The following is a 19,342-nucleotide window of genomic DNA, read 5'->3' as shown; positions in this document are numbered from 1 at the left end:
TTGGTTCCAAAGTTCTTCCATTTACGGATGATGCGGGCCACTGTGCTCATTGGTACCTTTAATGCTGCAGAAATTTTTCTGTACCCTTCCCCAGATCTGTGCCTCGATACAATCCTTACACTTCATGTCTTGGTTTGTGCTCTGACCTGTACTGTTAACTGTAGGATCTCATATAGACAGGTGTGTGACTTTCCAAATAATGTCCAATCAACTGAATTTACCACAGGCAACTAATCACGTTGTAGAAACATCTCAAGTTTGACCAGTGGAAATAAGATGCACCTGAGCTCAATTTGGAGTGTCATGGCAAAGGGTGTGAATATGTATGTACATGTGACGTATGTACATTTGCAAACATTACAAACAAACTTCTTTCACATTGTCATTATGGGGTATTGTTTGTAGGATTTTGAGGAAAAATAAAGAATTTTAAAAAATTTGCTGAATAATGCTGTAACAACAAAATGTGGAAAAATGGAAGCGCCTGTGAATACTTTCTGGATTCACTGTAAACAGGGATGGTAAGTATAAAATGAGAATGTGGACGGAGTGACGACAATCTAACCCTGACGTCAACATGACTCAGTGAGTTTTACTCACAGCTATCGATGTCTAAACATTTCTGAAAGTGAACAATTTTGGGAGAGAGACAAGATGTGACAGAGACTAGCCTCCTAATCTCACAGATATCCATCATGCTCATTTAATCAGTGGGTGTGCACTGGAGATCATAAATTGTTGAACTGAAATTAAATGATTCATAAATGACCACATGGTTTTAAGTCTTAAATATAGACTAAAATAAAATAGCTTACATATTGACTTAGTAGTTATCCAAAAACAAATGGTGATCTTTGACTTGTTCGTTTATTAGTTTGTTTGTCCGTTTGGTTGATTGGTTTACTTCATTAATTTATTGATTCATTAAAGGAAGAAAGTTTTAACTGCCCTCTGCAAAAAGCATGGTAACAGGATACCAGCAGGGCTCTAAAAGAGCAGAGTAAATTCAGTCATTAAATCCCTGTACTTCAGGACACATGTTTTTAAGGAGTTTTAATACTGGTTTTTGCTGAACTGTGTTTTAGTTTTTGAGCTGCTATTCTGCAGACATGTATGGTGTCAATTACATACCCACATCCCTTTACAGAACCACAAAAACCACAGTTTTAAAGAAGCAGAACACTTAGTGTAGAATATTGTAGGCAACACCGATTAAGAAACATTTATATAAAATAAAGCTGATTGTAAGTATATATCATATAGGTCTTAATTTTGTAGTACAAGGAGAATCTATCTATCTATCTATCTATCTATCTATCTATCTATCTATCTATCTATCTATCTATCTATCTATCTATCTATCTAATTTATATATATAGTTACATTGTTAAATATATAGCAATTGCGGCTGGTATGATACTGTGCTTGCATAAGTCTGTTACCAATACCTTAACACATGAAAACCTTAATTATGTTGTATGTATGTTATGTATATATGTTATTATGTACTTTTAACTTGAAAGGTTGCATGTCACAGGGTAAGCTGGTAAAGGCTGATCAGTTCCACTTCCTCAATTCATTACATGAGAATTAGGCAGTCTACTGTGCAATTAGCACCATCAGTTCCAATTCCTGGAACGTAAAGGACAAAAAAGGTCCATGCTGTATAAGTCCTCACAGGATTCTCTAAACAAGGGGATATGTAGATATAACTCAAAAAACTAAACTAAACTAAAAAAAAAGAAACTATATATATGATTACAGATAAGACAATGAAAGATGTGTTTAGCAGAGTGTAAGCTTTCTCACAGCAATTTCTAGTATTTTTAGCAAACTTAACTCTAACAAACTTAGAAACTGAAATGGTCTCAAAATGTATATATATATATATATATATATATATATATATATATATATATATATATATATATATATATATATATATATATATATAGTGTACCTGATATTGTGTGTGCATCCAAACTTGAAATACTTGCTTAAAAAAACACACACACACACCAGGTTTCCTTCTTATGAAAATAGTTCAAATCCAGTTTGTCTTTGCTATGCCAGTAAATAAGCTACGTGACTCCTCCCATGTTCTCCTCCTACGACTTGTCTGGGAAATGCCTCTGTCTCTTTTTCCTCTTAAGTCTTGTCTGGTTACGACAGAGAGGCTCATCTCAGTAAATGTTTATTATCAAAAGTTAAATCACAGGCAGAGCTCCTTGAGCACAATAAGCCAATATCAACTAAACAAAGCCATACTAATACTTAATTTATTTTATTTGTCATTTCCAGTAATCTATTTTGAATTCTAGCTTTCCCAACCAAAAAACTAAAGCAATATCTGAAGCAATGCTACCGGTTTTATGATAAAATGCTACTATTGCAAAACAAGTTACTACCAAAGAGTATCATATCAGATCATGAAACTGTAGAGGTTGCTAGCTTGAGCTTTTTAAAAGTAGGCAGATGTATTGGTTCCAACATTCACAAATGATTTATGTCATAAAGGTTGCTAATTAAGTTGCTAGCTTGGCATTACTAGCTTTGAGAGCATTACTTCGAATTGTCAATTAACTAGATATTTTTAGAAATATAGCAATTTATATGTTCAATATTTAAGTTCAGTATTAAAATTTCCTAGTGCTCTTTTTTTTTTTTTTTTATTCAGAAGTATCATACTGTAAATGAAATAGTTTTTGCCTATTTCTCTTTTTATTCTTGCATATAAAATTAATTGATTGGTCCCTAATCTTAGGGGCCCCTAAATATTCAGAAACTGTCCTGCTGTCATATGACCAAACTATCAGAATAGTAAGATATAATGTTTTCTTTAATAATGATATTAAAGTGCCAGCTGACCTAAGCGTAATTCTTTATCCAACTGGAAATTTCCATATTCCCTCATTATGTTCCAGCTGTTTTATTTAGCATCTACTCTGACCTGGAACATACAGTAATCAGCTGATAATGTGTGGCTTTTCCATTACGTTCCCATTTTGATGCTTGTAAGAAATTGATCTTTTCCATTATTAAAGTAATCAGTCTGTAAAGTGGTTATTTTCTACGCTGTACTTGCTCATGTTCTTGATACGAATCCTCATCTTGGTATAAGTTTTCCATTTTCTCAGTGGACCTCATCTGCTTAACACCTTACTAATGCTCTTGAGGGGGGAGAGGGCAAAACCCCACTGCCATGTTCGAGGGGAGAACCCTTCCCAGAAGTGTGAAGATTAGAGAGAAGAATTTGGAACATAATGGTCACATCTGGATACTTTTGTTTGTATTTCCTTCCACCATACAAATTGACTTTCTTCTTCTCTCTCTCTCTCTCTCTCCAATACTTTAATACACTCACATACACATTCAAACCTCGGGGCAATTTAGGCATACTTCCTTCTAATGAAGCTAAATGCCAAATCCGACATGTTATTCCAGTGAATAAGCAGGCACTCCTCCCCTACTCGTAAAAGTTCACTTCCACGCTTTCAGTTTGAGCTTGTCTTCTCCTAAATGCGTCAGTCTCATTTTCCTCTTCACAGTGGACACGTCTGAATGCGTTTATGAAAAACAAGAATAGTTTTCTATCATAAATAAAAAAACTGGAAAAGGGTATTTTAACAAATTATAACTAGAAACGCGGCAGTATGTTTTGCGGATACTGGACTGTCATGCGTGTCATGTGTTTTTCCGTCGCTTTGGCTGGGGTTTTCACTGAACAAGGTAAACAATTTTTCACTATTTTATGTTTACGTTTTTGGTGCTTTAGCTCACATGTCGTGACAATGTCTTGGGGGGAAACTGATTTTGAGAGAATGGGAATGAAAGGCTCCAATACAGTTCGTTTGTTTTGTTAAATTTTTTAAAACCAAAAACCGTATAAACTAAAGTACCAAAAAAATAATAATATAGGTACATGAAGTTAGGTGAATTAGTAAATAAAATTTTATGGCTGTAACATGGAACAATAGTGCAGTAAAGACAAGGGTGTAACAATCCTGAAGGATTGACGTCAGTCATTTGCCTTTTTACATATGTGTTCCTAGGAAGCTGCGACTCATATGATACGTGTCTAAAACCAGATTAGTAAAATTATTTATAATGTCCAATAGTTCTGTCCATGTGGGACATCTTGACAATGATCTAAACATGGGTAGATTATCTGAACTGTAACTTTAGGCATATTTTTTCTTGTCCATGTATTAAAAACAAGAACTAATGCAATATACTAATTATGACAACTGTATAATCTGACAAAAACACAGGCCATTCATATGTCAAATTTGTGTTTGATGCTGCTGATCAGATTATGACAAAACAAAGATTTATTAAGGTGTCAGGTTTAGTTGTCCCCATGTTTCTGAACAGCACTGTGCAGGTCATTTGGGACTGTAAGTGAAGTACAGGGGAAACAATGAAAGTATATGATGGATCCTTTGTGGTTAATGGGTAAGATATGGTGGGTTTAATGATCATTAGGTTAGGAGGTGGGAGCTCATTGGTCAAGGCATTGGACTTTGGATCAGAAGTTCACAGGTTCAAAACACTCCACCATCAAACTGCCACCGCTGGGCCCTTGAGCAAGGCCCTTAATTCTCCACTGCTCAGTTGTAAGTCGCTCTGAATAAGGGCGTCTGCCAAATGCCATATATGTAAATGTAAGTTATGTTTCTATAAACATGTTAATAAACAATTAAATCAAGTAGAAGAAGCAGAAGTAGAACGAGAAGTGTTTGTAACAAACATTACAGTAAAATTGATTTCTTCACAAAAATCAGGAAACTCGGGTAGAAGCACAGAGTTTACCACCCACACAGATCTTATGTAACATCCTTTCAGAAAGGGTTAAATGTCTTGCTTAATGGCAAAAGTGTAGCTTGGCAGTGTTGAGTCAGCACTGCCATATTACTGTGAGTATACTTTGTGTTGTTTGTTCATAATCATTTTTTGGAGTTTGATGTCTTTTTTGTGTTGACATGGATACTGTTGCTAGAGATTTCTCTGGGTTACTCTGTTTGTTTTTGTTTTTTTCAAAAAATGATGAAAAAAAGGGGTGGCTACAGTTGCCTCTAGGTGGGAATGAGTACCATTCCACACTGCCAGACAGGATAAATGTGGGTTTTCCAAAAATAATGATCTTTCAGGAATAAAAAAACATCTTAAAGAAGGTTGTATGTTGAATGATTGATGATGACTTAGAATGTTTTGCAGGTTTTTCCTGAAATCTTCTGCTGCTTTCGGCTGCTCCCATTAGGGGTCACCACAGCGGATCATACGTTTCCATACCCCCCCTGTCCTCTACATCTGCCTCTTTCAAACTAACTACCTGCATGTCTTCCCTCACCACATCCATAAACCTCCTCCTTGGCCTTCCTCTTTTCCTTCTTCCTGGAGGCTCCATCCTCCTACCGATATACCCCATGTCCCTCCTCTGCACATGTCCAAACTATCTCAATCTCACCTCCTTCACCTTGTCTCCAAAACGTCCTACATGCGCTGTCGCTCTAATAAACTCCTTTCTAATCCTTTCCATCCTCGTCACTAAAACATACAACATAGCAGGTCTCACCACAGTCCTAAAAACTTTCCCTTTCTCTCTTGCAGATTGTGTGACAGGCGTTGGTAACCCAGGCCTCGACCAATCCGGTATGAAATTCTTAATTCTTAATCTGTGAACCGAGGAGACCATTCGCTGACATTTTTTAAAAAGAACATTGTCTCATTCTGTCAGATACAGGATTCTACCTGCTTAACAGTCCTGGGTCTTCTTTGTCGGATTTTTAGTTACATGATGTGGCAATTTTTTTCAAATGGTTAAAGATCTGGAATGCAGGCAGGCCAGTTCAGCACTCGGACTCTTGTGTGGTTTAGCATGCTGTTGCTGAAATATGCAAGGCCTTCCCTAAGAAAAAGGTCTTCTGGATGATGGCATATTTCAGAATTAATGGTGCCTTGCTAATTTCATAGAAACTAATGCAACCCTATTCGATCAAAGATGAAGGATTTTGAAACTGAGTGCTGATAACAAGATGGATTATCTCTTTCCCTTTTTTAATCCAGAGGGCATGGTGTCCATCATTTAGAAATAAAAGAAAATATCAAATTTGATTTGTCTGACCACATAAATGTTTTTTTACTGTGCCTCAATCCATTTAAATGAGATGACCCATTTCTGGATCATTTTCAAATATGGCTCTTCTACAATGTAGTGCCACCTGAGGGCCTGAAGCTCACTTATACTCTTAATATATTGTGAATAAAATATGGGGTTTATTAGATTCGCAAATCATTGCATTCTGCTTTTATTTACAATTTACACAGCATCCCAAATATTTTTGATATTGGGTTTGTAGTTTTTAATAGAGTAATAAAACCCACTCAGTTATATTAAAAAAGTGAGTGGGAATGTTTTCTCTTTGTAAAATTTACTTGCCTACCAAGAACAGATGCACATTCAAAAAAAAACCCTAAATTGCAGTTTTCTTGTGAATTTGTGTTTTGTTTTTCTGCACAAAATGTTGCATACATTCTCTAAGGTTTTGTCATTTGTGCAAGATAAGATCGTTGTTGTTCATTTCTTACTTATGACTTTTATGTTGCAGGTGTTATTTTTGCATTCCAATATTCTTTTCTTCCTCTTTTTAAACTTTATCACTATTTTTGCAGCGATGGAACCAGCACCCACAATTGAAATCATTAGGAAAGGAGAGGATCTCCATTTTCACTCTAGCCCCCCTAAGTTAGAATACCCTCAATGTTGGAAACATAGGTTTGAGTACACAAAATGCAATGAAGTGAGTTTTCCTGCATTCCTTATAATAATCATTTCTTATTAATAATCATTACCTGATTGTCTTTTACATATGCAAAAGGTTTTGCACTGTAGCTTTTAATCTTTTCTTTTGTTAATATATAAGCAAACGTAATACTGATAGAATCGCAATGCCTGACTACATAATGTTTAGAATTCTCTGGATATATTTTATCTTTCTATGTATCTTAATTATATTCTGTGTATGTCTACATAGGACCCAATCCAAGTATGTGCAACTTATGAAAGAAACTGGACAGCCACAGTACAATATGATGTTGCTTGCAGGTATGCTGTTAAAGTGCAAGCATTATTTGATGAACAGTACTGTGGGAAAGACTACTACAACAGTGAAATAAGCGAACCTGTGTATTTCGGTAATTTGACACTTCTATTCAGTGTTATACCTCTCAAAACATCAAGACTCTATCATCAAACTTGTATTGCAACAGCCTCTTGTCTTTAAGCTTCACTAAAAAAATTAATAATTTTTGTTTTGTTTTATTTATTTTATTTAGGTAACAATAGTGATTTAGATTTGCCATTTACTGTGGCTATGATTGCCATCCCTGTAATAATGTGCGCTTGTCTCATCGTTGCTATGTTGCTGTTTCGGAGGTAATAATCATTTTTCATTCTTTATTTGTTTTGGTTTTTTCAGTAAATATATTTCCTGAGTTTTCTAGAGGTTAAAAATAAATGGTTTAAAAAAATCTTACTAAGCTAATGATCATTCTCAAAATAAAAATGCTTTATTTCTTCACAGACACAAAGAGAAGTTTCTCCCCAAAGTTCCCAGTCCAGCAAATTTCTTAAAGGATATGTTTGACAATAACAAAGAAATGACAAAGGTGATCTGCTGTAATTGCACATTTACAGAAGACAGATCATCATCATAGCAGTATTATTCATTCAATGTATATATATTTTACTGGTTATATTCATAAACCTGTAAACTCCTTTTCAAAAACTCAATATCATACAATCAGCCTTTGAGTTATGGATCATGTGCTGATTTGGGAATATCTGTGTCCCTCCATTTCCACAGGTCCTGTATGTGGGAGAACTCTATGTACCTAATGAGGAGGTGGAGGAAGCGATCCATGTGGAGCCAAAAACTGCATCACAGATTCTAATCAACAAAACCTGAAGGTTTTGAGGTGCAAAATTTACATACCATTTAAATAATATGTAGGATGTTATTTTAGTCAGGATTTTGAACACAAGAAGTTCCTTGTTATAAGTAATACAAAATGTTAAAATTGTTATTTATAAGATATTTGCTACATTGATTTTTTTGATGAATAATAATAACGCTGACAGAATTTGAGCCCGAAATGTCTATTTGTTCTTAGGATGAACATGTTCCAGAAAAAGTTAAAGACATCCTGCTGCTTAGCAAATACACTGTTACACTGTTCGTTTGTGAGAATACTTAATATATGTGCTACAACGCAAGTCTGGAGCCTGGGAGAGTTTGTGTCGGATGTCGTCCTGCTTTTCCTATTCAACTCATTTGCAAAAGCCCAGCAAGCCACGGTTTATTTTAAAATATAAAGATGGATAGTTCATGTTTTAAGTAAAAAGATACAGTAACATAAAGGTCATGTTAGGTTTTTTCATTTTTTATTTTTTTATTTTTTTGGGCACACGTGGAATTTGGTTAAGCAGCGCCTCGGCTTATTCCTTGATTGTCGTGATCGTAAGTCTTTACTTTGTTCACATTTCCACAGAGGACAGAATTGTGCCTAAGGAGCCAACAAATGGTTTAAAACAGTGAATGAACTTGTCTAATGCGGGTCAAGTTAAAATAGAAAGCAATGACAATTATGAGACTAACAAATCAGCCGTTCATACATATCCCAGAAAAGCTGTAACCTTCTCATTAACCTTCTCATAATTTTAAAGCAGCATAAAGAGTGCTCAATCCTTTTTTCCTGTTGTTAAAACTTGCATTTATATATTTTGCTCTGGTATGTAAAAAAATCATAGTTATATTCTTGCTATAAGATATGTATATGTCGGATCACTGTCGAAGCTACCGATAAAAATCGCTTAGCCAAGGGCAGACACCAACCCATAAGCACCTTCTACTTTTACAATATTTGAAAGGTGTTTGTTTAGCTGGATCTCTTTAAATTGTAATCCACAATAATAAAAACAAATTCGCTAATGGTAATCCTATTTCTAGATAAATTCAAAATAAACTATTGAAAGATTCTATATTAGGTTTATTACCAAGTAGCATCAAGTTGCTTGGACCACTCAGGTCTTTTTGAGGAGACATTTCTGTTTTTGTTTTTTCTGTAACTAGATAAATTGTAAATTAGTATGTTTATGCTAATTGTACAATAATAAATAAATGTGCAATAATTTTAAAATTTTTGGCAATTAAGAATGTTTTATTGATTGAAAAAGTCAATGTTTCTGTTGCTGTGTCCAAAAACAAAATAACAATAAAAAAAAAAATATGTATATATATATATATATATATATATATATATATATATATATATATATATATATATATATATATATATATATATATATATATTTATACTGGTTCCTGTACCAAATCGGCTTGAGCAATTCTAATGAAGCTGTAGCGCCCTCTGCTGGCTACAATGAGCAAACGCGCCTCCAGTACGGTCCTGATGCTGCAAGATGCTGATGGAGGAGACAGAGGGGGTTGTATGTATCTAAAGCAGGTCGGCTGCCGTTTTCTCGACTTCGTCTCTGTGGCGCAATGGAATAGCGCGCTGGACTTCTAATCCAGAGGCTCCGGGTTCGAGTCCCGGCAGAGATGCAGCGACACAGGTGCCGCATCTGGAAGCGGCTTTCTTTTGGTCATCATTCTCACGTTGTGAGAAAACTGATCAGCATCATCTTAGATGCCTGAATCTTTCATTAAGCACATGAGAATAAACCCGATCTGGGGCGTGTGCAGTGAGAAACTCGTCTGGTAATGTGGGAATGATCTGAGCCACATCCAATGTAGAGCTCAAAATATTTTTAATTTAATATAAATGACACAGTAAAGTAAATCCTGAGAGAAAAGAAGATTCTACACTATACCGCTTCTTGTCGCTGGGGATACTAATGGGTGCTCTCATTGTCTATAATCTTGTATATTATGCATGTATTACCTAGAAACGTGCATGCAGTGTATTTGAGCTTTACTCTGAGGAATAATAACAATGTATGAAGCGATACTTACATCATTCTACTTGTTTCGCTGAAAGAAACATCATTCAGTACAAAAAGTACAAAAGATAAACCAGTGCAACCACTGTGAATATAAAGGGGACCAATTAGTATAGTATTTCTGTGCAGCAGCATAATCAACAGCTATAATAATAATAATAATAATAATTAGGATTATTATAAGTAGTAGTTGTAGTATATTAGCTTGTAAACCAAAAGCATATTTCTGCAATACTGAAACATCTCAAAACATTTTTTTTATTACTCTGACGTCATAAGCCTGTGTCTTTTTTTTTCCACCAGAGGGCGCAATGCAATTACTTATCCAAATTAACTGCTCCCAACCCTAAAAAAGATGAGATAGGAATATCACGAGAGTTTGTGTCTTCTTATAAACGCATACAAATATATGTATAAATCCTTATTTATGGATTTCTACTCTTCCATATATCTAATATATGCTCTATAACCGGTTTATGTAGCTGATCTGACTTTAATACAACAGTGAACACACCAGGACTCAAACAGCATCCATAGAAAGTAGGAGTGTGTGTTGTGATAGATTTTTTTATTAGAGATGAACGGATAAAGGGATGAAGGGATGCGGGTATGAACATAAAGATGTTCCATAAGCTTTCTTTAAGGTCCAGTGACCGAGTGGGATCCGAGAGAAGGAGGCGGGGAGGAAGGTACGGAGGGAGGGCCGGGGGTAAAACAAACGAAAAGAGTGAAAGAGGGAAAGAGGAGGGGGCACTGCTTCTGACGCCAGAGAGAGAGAGAGAGAGAGAGGAGAGATGCGAGGAATGTGGCGCTAATGAGAAAGCGGAGCTCTGCTGGAACGCAACGAAGGAGCAAAGCCCAGGGGAAGAATAAAAAAAAAGAGAGAGAGAGAAGAAGGGAGGGGGTAAAAAAAAAGAATAGTTTGACGAGAAGAAAGACAGAGAAAGACCGACACGCATGGAAGGGACTGTTATTCCGTGTTTTGGGATGTTCTGACGCTCCCCATGCGGAGATTTGAGTTTGCGGCTTCGTCTCGGCTCGGCTGAACCATGCAGGGAGCGCTGCTGCAGCTCCTCGTCAGTCTGGCGCTCTGCTCTCACCCGGGTAAGAGCCTCAACTTTATCACCACAAGATGCCATTAAGGGTGGTTTGGGTTTTTTTTGTTTGTTTCTTTTTATTCCGTGTGCAGATGTTTCGAGAGAGAAGAAGGTTACCGGTTGTCGCGTGAAAGATCCTGACCCGCTTTTTTGCGCGTGCGACGCTATTAGGCATTCTCTCCATGTCCTGTAGACGCTACTGTATGTGTCTATGAAAGACATATGATGACCTTCAACGTGTGTGTGTGTGTGTGTGTGGGGGGGTGGTGAATTGGGCCGAGGCGCAGGGGACATGTTCGGGAGTCGTCGGTCTCTGCATTTCTCCCCCTCGCAAAACCACGCTTTCATCACACGCATACTAATTGAGCGCGAGCGCTCACGTGCCCCCGCGAGCGCGCGCGCGAGAGAGAGAGAGAGAGAGAGATCTGGTATTTATTTATTTATTGTAAGTCACGTGCGTGATGTCATTGCCCTGCAGTTCAATTAGTCTACCTCAGGACGAGATGACGCGTGGATTGTGTCCCCGAATATAACTTTGAAATCCCCTAAAAACATTCTCCAGGGTCCTCTCAATCACAATGGTTGATTGGCTCTAATGCAAAACCATGACCTACCTGTTCAAGCTCAGGAGCTGCACAACCTGCATACTACTGTACTACACAGAATGCTGAAACGACACCTCTGCTAGAGACACGCCTGCCTCTGCGCACTAGTTTGGCGTACTGTTTAGGACGCGAGTGTGAAGTGTGGATATGAAGTACCAGTGTCTCGACACGCGTTCAGCCCATTGGCTGAATCCCAAGCGACTCCCTACGCCCCACATCACCCCACTACCTACAGCGTCTACATCCTGTATGCTGTAGTGTACTATTTGCCCAGAGAAGGGATTTGAATCCAGTCTACTTGGTGAAGAGATAGATAGATAGATAGATAGATAGAGAGAGAGAGAGAGAGAGAGAGAGCAGGTACAACAAGGCACTCCATCATAGGTATGGGGCGGGTTTTAGTTATAGTCCCACTAAGGTATTGCAGATGATGTAATCCATTCTTCTGAACCAAATCAGGTCAAATCCTCTGTTAAGCTCAGGATCAGGCTCACCACAAACCAATCAATAAAGCTTTACCTTCTATTCATTCCAAAACAGTTTACTTTGCATTGTTTCCAGTAGGAGGTGATGCTCAAGACTACGTATTCTCAGGGTTTTTTTGCATGACAATATATTGTTTTTACATACACGCACTTTTTTTTACGACCGGTTTTGTCGTAACACACAGCATTCATTTTTTTTCGTCCATTTATTTTCAGTAAGAGATTTTTTCCTAGTCAGCGTTGTGTCGGATCCACAGCCCATTCCAGGAACATGGGGCACGAGGCAGGAATTCATCGCAGGGCATCATTCACACACACTCATTCACACGCCTATTCATAATTAGGGGTAATGGCGTAGTCTATCTGCTGGCATGTTTTTGGAAGGTGGGAGGAATTTGGTAAACCTAAAGGAATCGGACAGGAACACAATGAGAACACTCAAACATACATACTGCTGACACGTATTAACTCAGATTTGAGCTGCAATACAAAACGAGTACTGATGAGACTGTTCAGGTTCCAGGATTTGAAATAAACCCAATTTACACTTGCTTGAAATAACACCATCAAATAACATTAAAGAATCTCAGAACTACTGAAATAGCATTAACTTGATATCCTTCATATCCTGCATCTGTATTATTACTATAATCATTCCTAATTACACTACACAGATATGAGTAATGACTGTCCCTACTTGGAAGGATGGATGCGAAATCAGTTCCCACAGTGCCAAAAATAAACTGGCACTTACAAGCTGTTATAAACTGTCATTTAGTGTTATGTCTTGGTGTAATCGTGTGACAAAGATTTTCTACTCCCAGATTCTTTCTTCCCATTATACTGCATATTGAAGGAGAGAGTTCAGGTTGCTAAGCAGCTTTGTGGTCACTAGGAACTTGTATGACAGTGGATTCTGTGGTGGTATTTGGTACTTGGAGATGTAATATTGATATGTTGAGCTTTCATAACCATACACAATAAGTCACACTCCTTCCACTCCTTCAGAACTATTTATTGAGCTGTGTCATCTGTCCATCCCATCATTTCCAAGATTAAACCTTGGCCAAGTCCTTGCCCTTTTTTGATTGTCTGATCAATTCCCAACTTTTCTGTCCTCATGGATTCTGCCAATAAAACTGAGAGTATTGAGTGACTGATTCGTATTATTTGTTCCTTCCTCCTCTTTTATTGCTAAACTTTTCCTGTGACAATTACCCAAGATCTCTGAATATACCATTCACCTTTGCTTTTCCATTACTCAATACTGTTTACACTTGTGGTAGATTATGTCAAAGCTGTGTTTTGTCATCTCTGTTACAGAGTTCAGTGACGCTGTTGCAGAAATCATCCTGAAGTTAGTAGTTTAATGATTTGCGATAAATTCTCATTGATGCACTGGCAGTAGCAGGGAGTGGGTGTGCCCGTGCACGCGTGTTTGTCTGGATATAAAGGTACAGCTCTAAGAAAAGGGGGCCCCGGAGACAGGTGGGCTAAGTCGAGGGGTCGATTTGACAAAGATGAGGTTTTTTTCGGGGGTAGTGGGGGATGGGAATAAAAAGAGAGAATGTGGGAGCATGTGAAAAAGAGGAGGGGTGTGGTTTAGGCCATAGGAGGAGAAAGGCATTATTACTCATGCCTGACTGCCCTCACATGGGGGATGGTTTTGCCCCCTTTCTCTGTGTCTTTCTGTCTTTCTTTTGCAATGAATGTCAGGGGGAGAAAAGTTCAAAGGGTAGGCTCGAGTGAGAATCTTTGAACCCCTCACCCCTTTTTTCAGGCATGTTCTTTTTCAGCCATGGAAATCGGTTTGAACTTTTTTTGACATGCCAGGCCCACTTCATACAAGCGCTGCTACTTCATTCAGGCCACCACCATCAGACTTTGTCTGATTACGTTTGTACCTCTTTTTCGGCTGTTTTGCTTTTTTCCAGAAAGAGTTTAAAAAAAACAACAACGAGTAGTCTCATTCTGGCACCCTGTCTGCTTTTCATTCTTGCTCCCTTCCTCACTTGCTCAGTCTGCTCATTTTTCCCTTCCCTCTTTCCATCCCCCAGTTCGTTTTTCCCCCTTCCTTGTGTCTAATAAGTTCCAGATGTGTTTCTTGCATTCCTTTAGTCAGAGTCGAGGGGGAGGGGTCACTGAAGAGGAGCCAGAGAGGAGAGAAGCATGGAAGCATGGAAGCATGGCGAGCGGGAGTGAGATGCAATAAAAGAGAACAGCACTTAATGAAGAAACACTGTTCTGCTTGCTCTTTGCTGAGCATCTCCCCTATCATGGGTGTGCATACACTCATCAGTGTGTGGATGTATGTCTGTTAGATTGTATTTTTTTTGTTTAGTTTTACTCCTCTCCCACTGGTAACCCCCCTGCCCCCGCAGCAGTGGAATGTGGCTGATGATGGTGATGTCATTTCTCATTCTCTGAACTTTTCGATTCGGGGAGGGCTGCTAGACCAAACTGTCCAATCAGCTAGCCTGCAGGGAGAGAAGAAGTTGTGCAGTCCTTGAGCCAGCTCGTCAGCCAACAATAAAGGCATTGTAACTGCACGTCCAATGAGGTCGCCATGAGGCAAAATATCATGCAGTTAAATAGCTGACCAGTCAACCACTAATCACTGAAGGAACGTTGTGCTTTTTTTTGCAGTGTGTACCGAGTTTAAGATCTCACTCACAAACTGTAGAGATGCCTGGAGACACTAAGTTGTCTGGCGCAACGGGACATGAATAACTTTCAGCAAGTTACTCATGGTCAGGCAACTTAGTCACTACTGTTACTCACTTTTTCATGTGGAGGTGAATTCCTCAAATGTGTGCAGGGGATTTCTTTCTTGCAAAAGTCTAAGGGTTATTTTTTTTTTTACAATTTTACAGACTTTGATTGGTATGAACGAACGATTTGTAGCACAAATGCATACATACACGCGTACACGTGCTTCTTTGCTTTTCTCTAGTTATTTGGGACTTATGCAGTTTAATGCTTTGAGCGGATGTCTGTAAGTTATTATCTAATACTTTATGTCTCGGTTCATTTGGCGTGGACGTTTAGTTTTCCCATGCTGACCCTTGAGGTTGCCATGACCACGCTGTGTGTTTATTGTGTCAAGGTTTTTGCAGTGGCCATGGCAACAACAGCCTTTGCAGTGGTTCACGTGAATAAGCGACGTTAAAATCGTCGAGGGGAGAGAACGAAGAGGAGGGGAAAAACGGTAACGGTGTCACGAAAAAAAAAGGGGGGGGGGGGCACTGGAAGGAAAATTGCTGAGAAATAATTTTCATTCCCTCCCATTTCAAATAGATCTGTTTCTATAGCAACGGCCAGGCTGCATGTATAGAGGGACAAAGAGAGAAAAGCAAGGGATAAAGAGAAAGAAGAATCGAGAGTGAAGAGGGACAGAGAAGAGAACGTGTTTATGTGGTGGTAATACAGGGTGGAAAGGGGAAATGAGAATGTGAGGTACAGAAGAAATAGTGAAAGGATAGAAGGAATTGTGTTTTTTTGTCTTTTCTCCAGAACGTGAGGGGGTATAGCGGGATGGAAATAGTGGTAGAGAAAGTCATAGAGGTACACGATGGCCAAAGCTGAGACAAAAGGGAGATAACTGGAGGCAAATATTTGCAGAGAAAGTAAGAAGAAATGTATAAAGAAATTGAATTCTATTCTGGTGAGTTTTAGTGTCCCTTTCTTTTTGTAAAACATTTTCCTCTCCCAAGTTTGCACTTTTTGTAGCAGTTGATTTCTTGTGGAAAAAATAAATGAGTGAGAGAGAAAGAGGTGAAATATAACAGACTGCTGGAGCTGAAAAAGGAAAATGACATAAAATGGTGCTAATGAGTAAAGATGTAGCGGGATTTAAATAATCGTGTTGTGTCGCATTAAAAAAAAAAAGAGAACGGTGCACTTCTTCACTCAGGCAACCTCATTTACATGGGCAAAAAACTTTTTAGTACTTTTTTCACCTACGTCAGCTGTTGCTGTGGTGATGGAACATGGGGAACGGTGCGAAAAACTCACTATTGACTGGTGAAGAGTAAGAGGATAAGATTGTAAGAGGGGATGATTATAAAGGGATCATCAATAACGTGTTATGTCAGTACAATTATTAACGATAATGCATCAAACATAAACAAAGGATTATATGGAGCGGTTTGAACATAAGTCAAGTCAAGTCGAATAATACTAGAGGGTTTAGGTATAAAGTAGTCGAGTTTGTCCACACCGTAACATGTAGTATCTTGAACAGAGCAGGTGATGCATTTGTTGACCAGACACTCCTTTGTTGTCTGAGAATGGATAGTGTAAGTCACACAGCTGTCTTGAGCACCGGCCAGAAAGGGCAGTTGAGGAATTAGCACACTCCTTCATTAGTCAGTGTAACAACAGGGCTGCAGCAGTCATTTGCATTCATTTATTTTAATGCCCGGTTTATTCAGCAAAGTCCATTTCATTAGGCGTCCCCATTGTCGTCTATTGTTAAGACTATGGATGGATCGTAGATGGCGATTATACGCAATGAAGATGTAAAGAAGTGCTTTCTGCAGAACCGCTTATCTACGTTACATGCATACGAGGGAGCTATCGTATACACCCCTTAAAAACACAATGACATTTATTTTAATAGTTTTGTATTTTACACTATTAAACAAAGAGCTGTGCCATTTACAGATGATAGGCACGCAGAGTCAATTCGATCTCCTCCCCTGGTAGGGGCTATTTTTGGATGACATCATCGCTTTTGCTCTTTGTGCCATTCCGATGCATATTCATAAAGCAGCACATTAGTGGAAAGAGGTCTGAAGAACTGTACACGAGTGAAAAGGACTTTTGCAAAGAACTGAATAAAGCAGACGAACAGCGATCCCTTTTTGAAGCACTATAAATACCCTGATGTATTTTTTAGAACATTACAGGAAAAAACGATTGTGAATGATTCAGTAATGTGCAAAAGTCTTATATTTTTAAAAACCATACATTTTAATCGACTCTTTTTTGTCTTCTATTCCTATTTGAAGCCTAATACATAAATGTCTGGGATTTTACTTGCACATACAGAAAGCTTGTAGTTCACCAAGGAAACAGTGTGCTGCCGAGATTATTAGAGCACACATAAGAGAAATTATGAATTGATTTAATCTTTTATTAGCTGTTTTGCTGTGCACAGCATAATTCAGCTATTGCATTTTATTATTTTTGAAGGCATCTCAAGATGTGCTTAGGACAGCGCAGTAGTGTAATTTATCAGCTGTCTAATGACTTGTAGGTATTAAATGATATTAAAGATGTGTTAATATGCATTTTGAGATTCCGATGACATTCCATTTTCATTGCTATACCACAGTTTAACTTCAATAAATTGTGTTATTTTGTAAGTTTGATTTCTTTTTGTAAAAAGGAAAAAGTGGAACGATACGTGAACAAGGAGTCTAGGTTTGGCATAGTTTCCATGCATTTTCTGTCTTCATTAAACAGATATATTTTTTTATTTTTATCAAAGCTGCATAATATTACTTTATTTTCGGAGAGTTTTACAATCGCAGATTACACGTCTGCTGAATGGAATTTAGTCTTTAAACCAGCCTGAAACGAATATAAACAAAAGGCCTACAGATGAAGGAAGGCTGGTCATCAGTGTGTTGTTCAGGGAGAATATTTCTGCTAACTAACAAGAAAGCTTTGAATTTTTTCACAGGATCTTCACACAGTGCAAATGTAGTTGTCCAGTAAATGCTTTTAAGAATGAGATGTGTTAAACAATAAAAAGCTGCTTGGTTGTCCATCATGACAGTTTCAGTTTATTCATTATTGTAACACAGACCTGAGAAATGTTGAGGCTATTGTGATCTTTTACGATAATAGATATTAGATATTAAATATTGTACAAATTGTAGTACAAATACATACAAATTGTAGTAAAACAACGCCGTCATTTTCAGAGTGATTAAAAGCTGTTAAATCTTTGATGACTCCAATTTATTTGAGCATATTTGAGGGCAGTAGATTTATTCAGCTTCAGATTAAACGTACATAGCGATTAATAGCATCAGAGTAAAGTGAAAGAGTGGTGAGGCTGATCAGTGATAGCCAACAGTGAACGTTTTTCCCAGATAGATTTTCCAATACAGCAGTTACAAATGCTCTAGTTTTTTTGGAGAACATAAGAAACCTCAAGACTATTATAAGCTCTTATTATTCATCTTTTTCTCTTGAATCTGATGTACGATTGTAATAAACGTGGGTGTCTTGGAATTCTGGATAGTCATTAGAAAGAGAAAGGCAACATTGCTATTGTCTGAGGTTGGAAAGTTCAGAGAAAGCATCGGTGCAGAATGTGAGATGTGCTATATGGTAATGCGTGACTTTACAAATTCTCCTCCCTGCGTTAGATTCAATTAGGAAGACATATTCCTGAGGCGAACTGGCACAGGGAGGGTAGAACGAGCGCGAAGAAATCCACACCAAGGATAATGTGCATGTCCTGTTAAAACGTATAAGATCATATCATATAAATTGTAGCAAATCATTAATTAACATGTAATTGTGTACAAAACACGGTAACTACGAACAGTGCTTAAATTATAAAAGCAAAATATTTGATCATATATTTAGCTTGACAGGAAAAGCTAGATAAATGTTATTAATGCATGCAATGTAGCGTTATGTCAACATTTCAGGCCACTGAATAAATGTAGGCCTTTTTGCTATTGTGAATCGGTAAATGTCAAGCCTTTTTTTTAGAGGAACGGCACGCCATCAAAAAAGCCTGCTAACGTTCCTTCATTTCCTTTGTGTTAACCTAAGGCCTCCTCTACATGTGCAAATATTTTATGTCTTTTCTCTGTTTTGGACTTCCGTACACATGAAAACTGTTTTGGTTGACTGGAGATGAAATGGCTTTTGAAGTGGAGAATATTCAATTGTCAAAGGTTTCTTGTGGATAGGAAAAATGTTTTTTCTTTGAAAAACACCACAGCACCAACCTTTGCATGCCCATTGTGGTTTTGCATGTGTTATGCATGTGCTAAGGCTCCATTTATCATGGCTGCTGACCAGCTTGTTTCGTTGTGATCTGTAATTTCTTATTTGATAATGTGATTGCACTTTGTGTTTTGATGACAGTCTCATGCAGAGGTTGCT

General features: G+C 37.8%; 2 protein-coding genes and 1 non-coding gene across 4 annotated transcripts in view; all 3 read left to right on the top strand.

Annotated features, from left to right (window-relative positions):
• Window positions 1-3,492: 3,492 nt before the first annotated feature.
• On the top strand, window positions 3,493-9,198 carry LOC124388075. The gene is made up of 8 exons (XM_046852714.1): window positions 3,493-3,729; window positions 5,611-5,652; window positions 6,673-6,800; window positions 7,035-7,194; window positions 7,336-7,435; window positions 7,584-7,668; window positions 7,866-7,977; window positions 8,173-9,198. The coding sequence occupies exons 1-7, from the start codon at window positions 3,654-3,656 to the stop codon at window positions 7,965-7,967; spliced, it is 693 nt and encodes a 230-aa protein (XP_046708670.1). The 5' UTR covers window positions 3,493-3,653; the 3' UTR covers window positions 7,968-7,977; window positions 8,173-9,198.
• A 351-nt stretch (window positions 9,199-9,549) lies between these two features.
• trnar-ucu lies at window positions 9,550-9,623 on the top strand. Its single transcript has one exon. It is a non-coding gene; the product is annotated as a tRNA-Arg (tRNA).
• A 1,171-nt stretch (window positions 9,624-10,794) lies between these two features.
• Window positions 10,795-19,342, top strand: part of kirrel1a (kirre like nephrin family adhesion molecule 1a) — a 28,146-nt gene continuing 19,598 nt past the window's right edge. For both annotated transcript variants that reach the window (XM_046851271.1, XM_046851270.1), the window contains exon 1: window positions 10,795-11,125. In XM_046851271.1, the coding sequence (XP_046707227.1) occupies window positions 11,071-11,125 (55 nt within the window). In that variant the 5' untranslated portion in view covers window positions 10,795-11,070. The remainder of the gene's footprint in view (window positions 11,126-19,342) is intronic.

Source organism: Silurus meridionalis, chromosome 6 (genome assembly GCF_014805685.1).
Source record: "Silurus meridionalis isolate SWU-2019-XX chromosome 6, ASM1480568v1, whole genome shotgun sequence".
Taxonomy (NCBI): Eukaryota; Metazoa; Chordata; class Actinopteri; order Siluriformes; family Siluridae; genus Silurus; species Silurus meridionalis.
This window is presented reverse-complemented; position numbering and strand designations above follow the sequence as displayed.

Excerpts from the sequence above, each read along its gene's own strand:
- LOC124388075 (XM_046852714.1), top strand. The coding sequence starts at position 3,654 with ATGTTTTGCGGATACTGGACTGTCATGCGTGTCATGTGTTTTTCCGTC. Across the intron at positions 3,730-5,610 it reads TGGGGTTTTCACTGAACAAG|ATTGTGTGACAGGCGTTGGT; the intron begins GTAAACAATTTT and ends TCTCTCTTGCAG. Across the intron at positions 6,801-7,034 it reads AGTACACAAAATGCAATGAA|GACCCAATCCAAGTATGTGC; the intron begins GTGAGTTTTCCT and ends ATGTCTACATAG.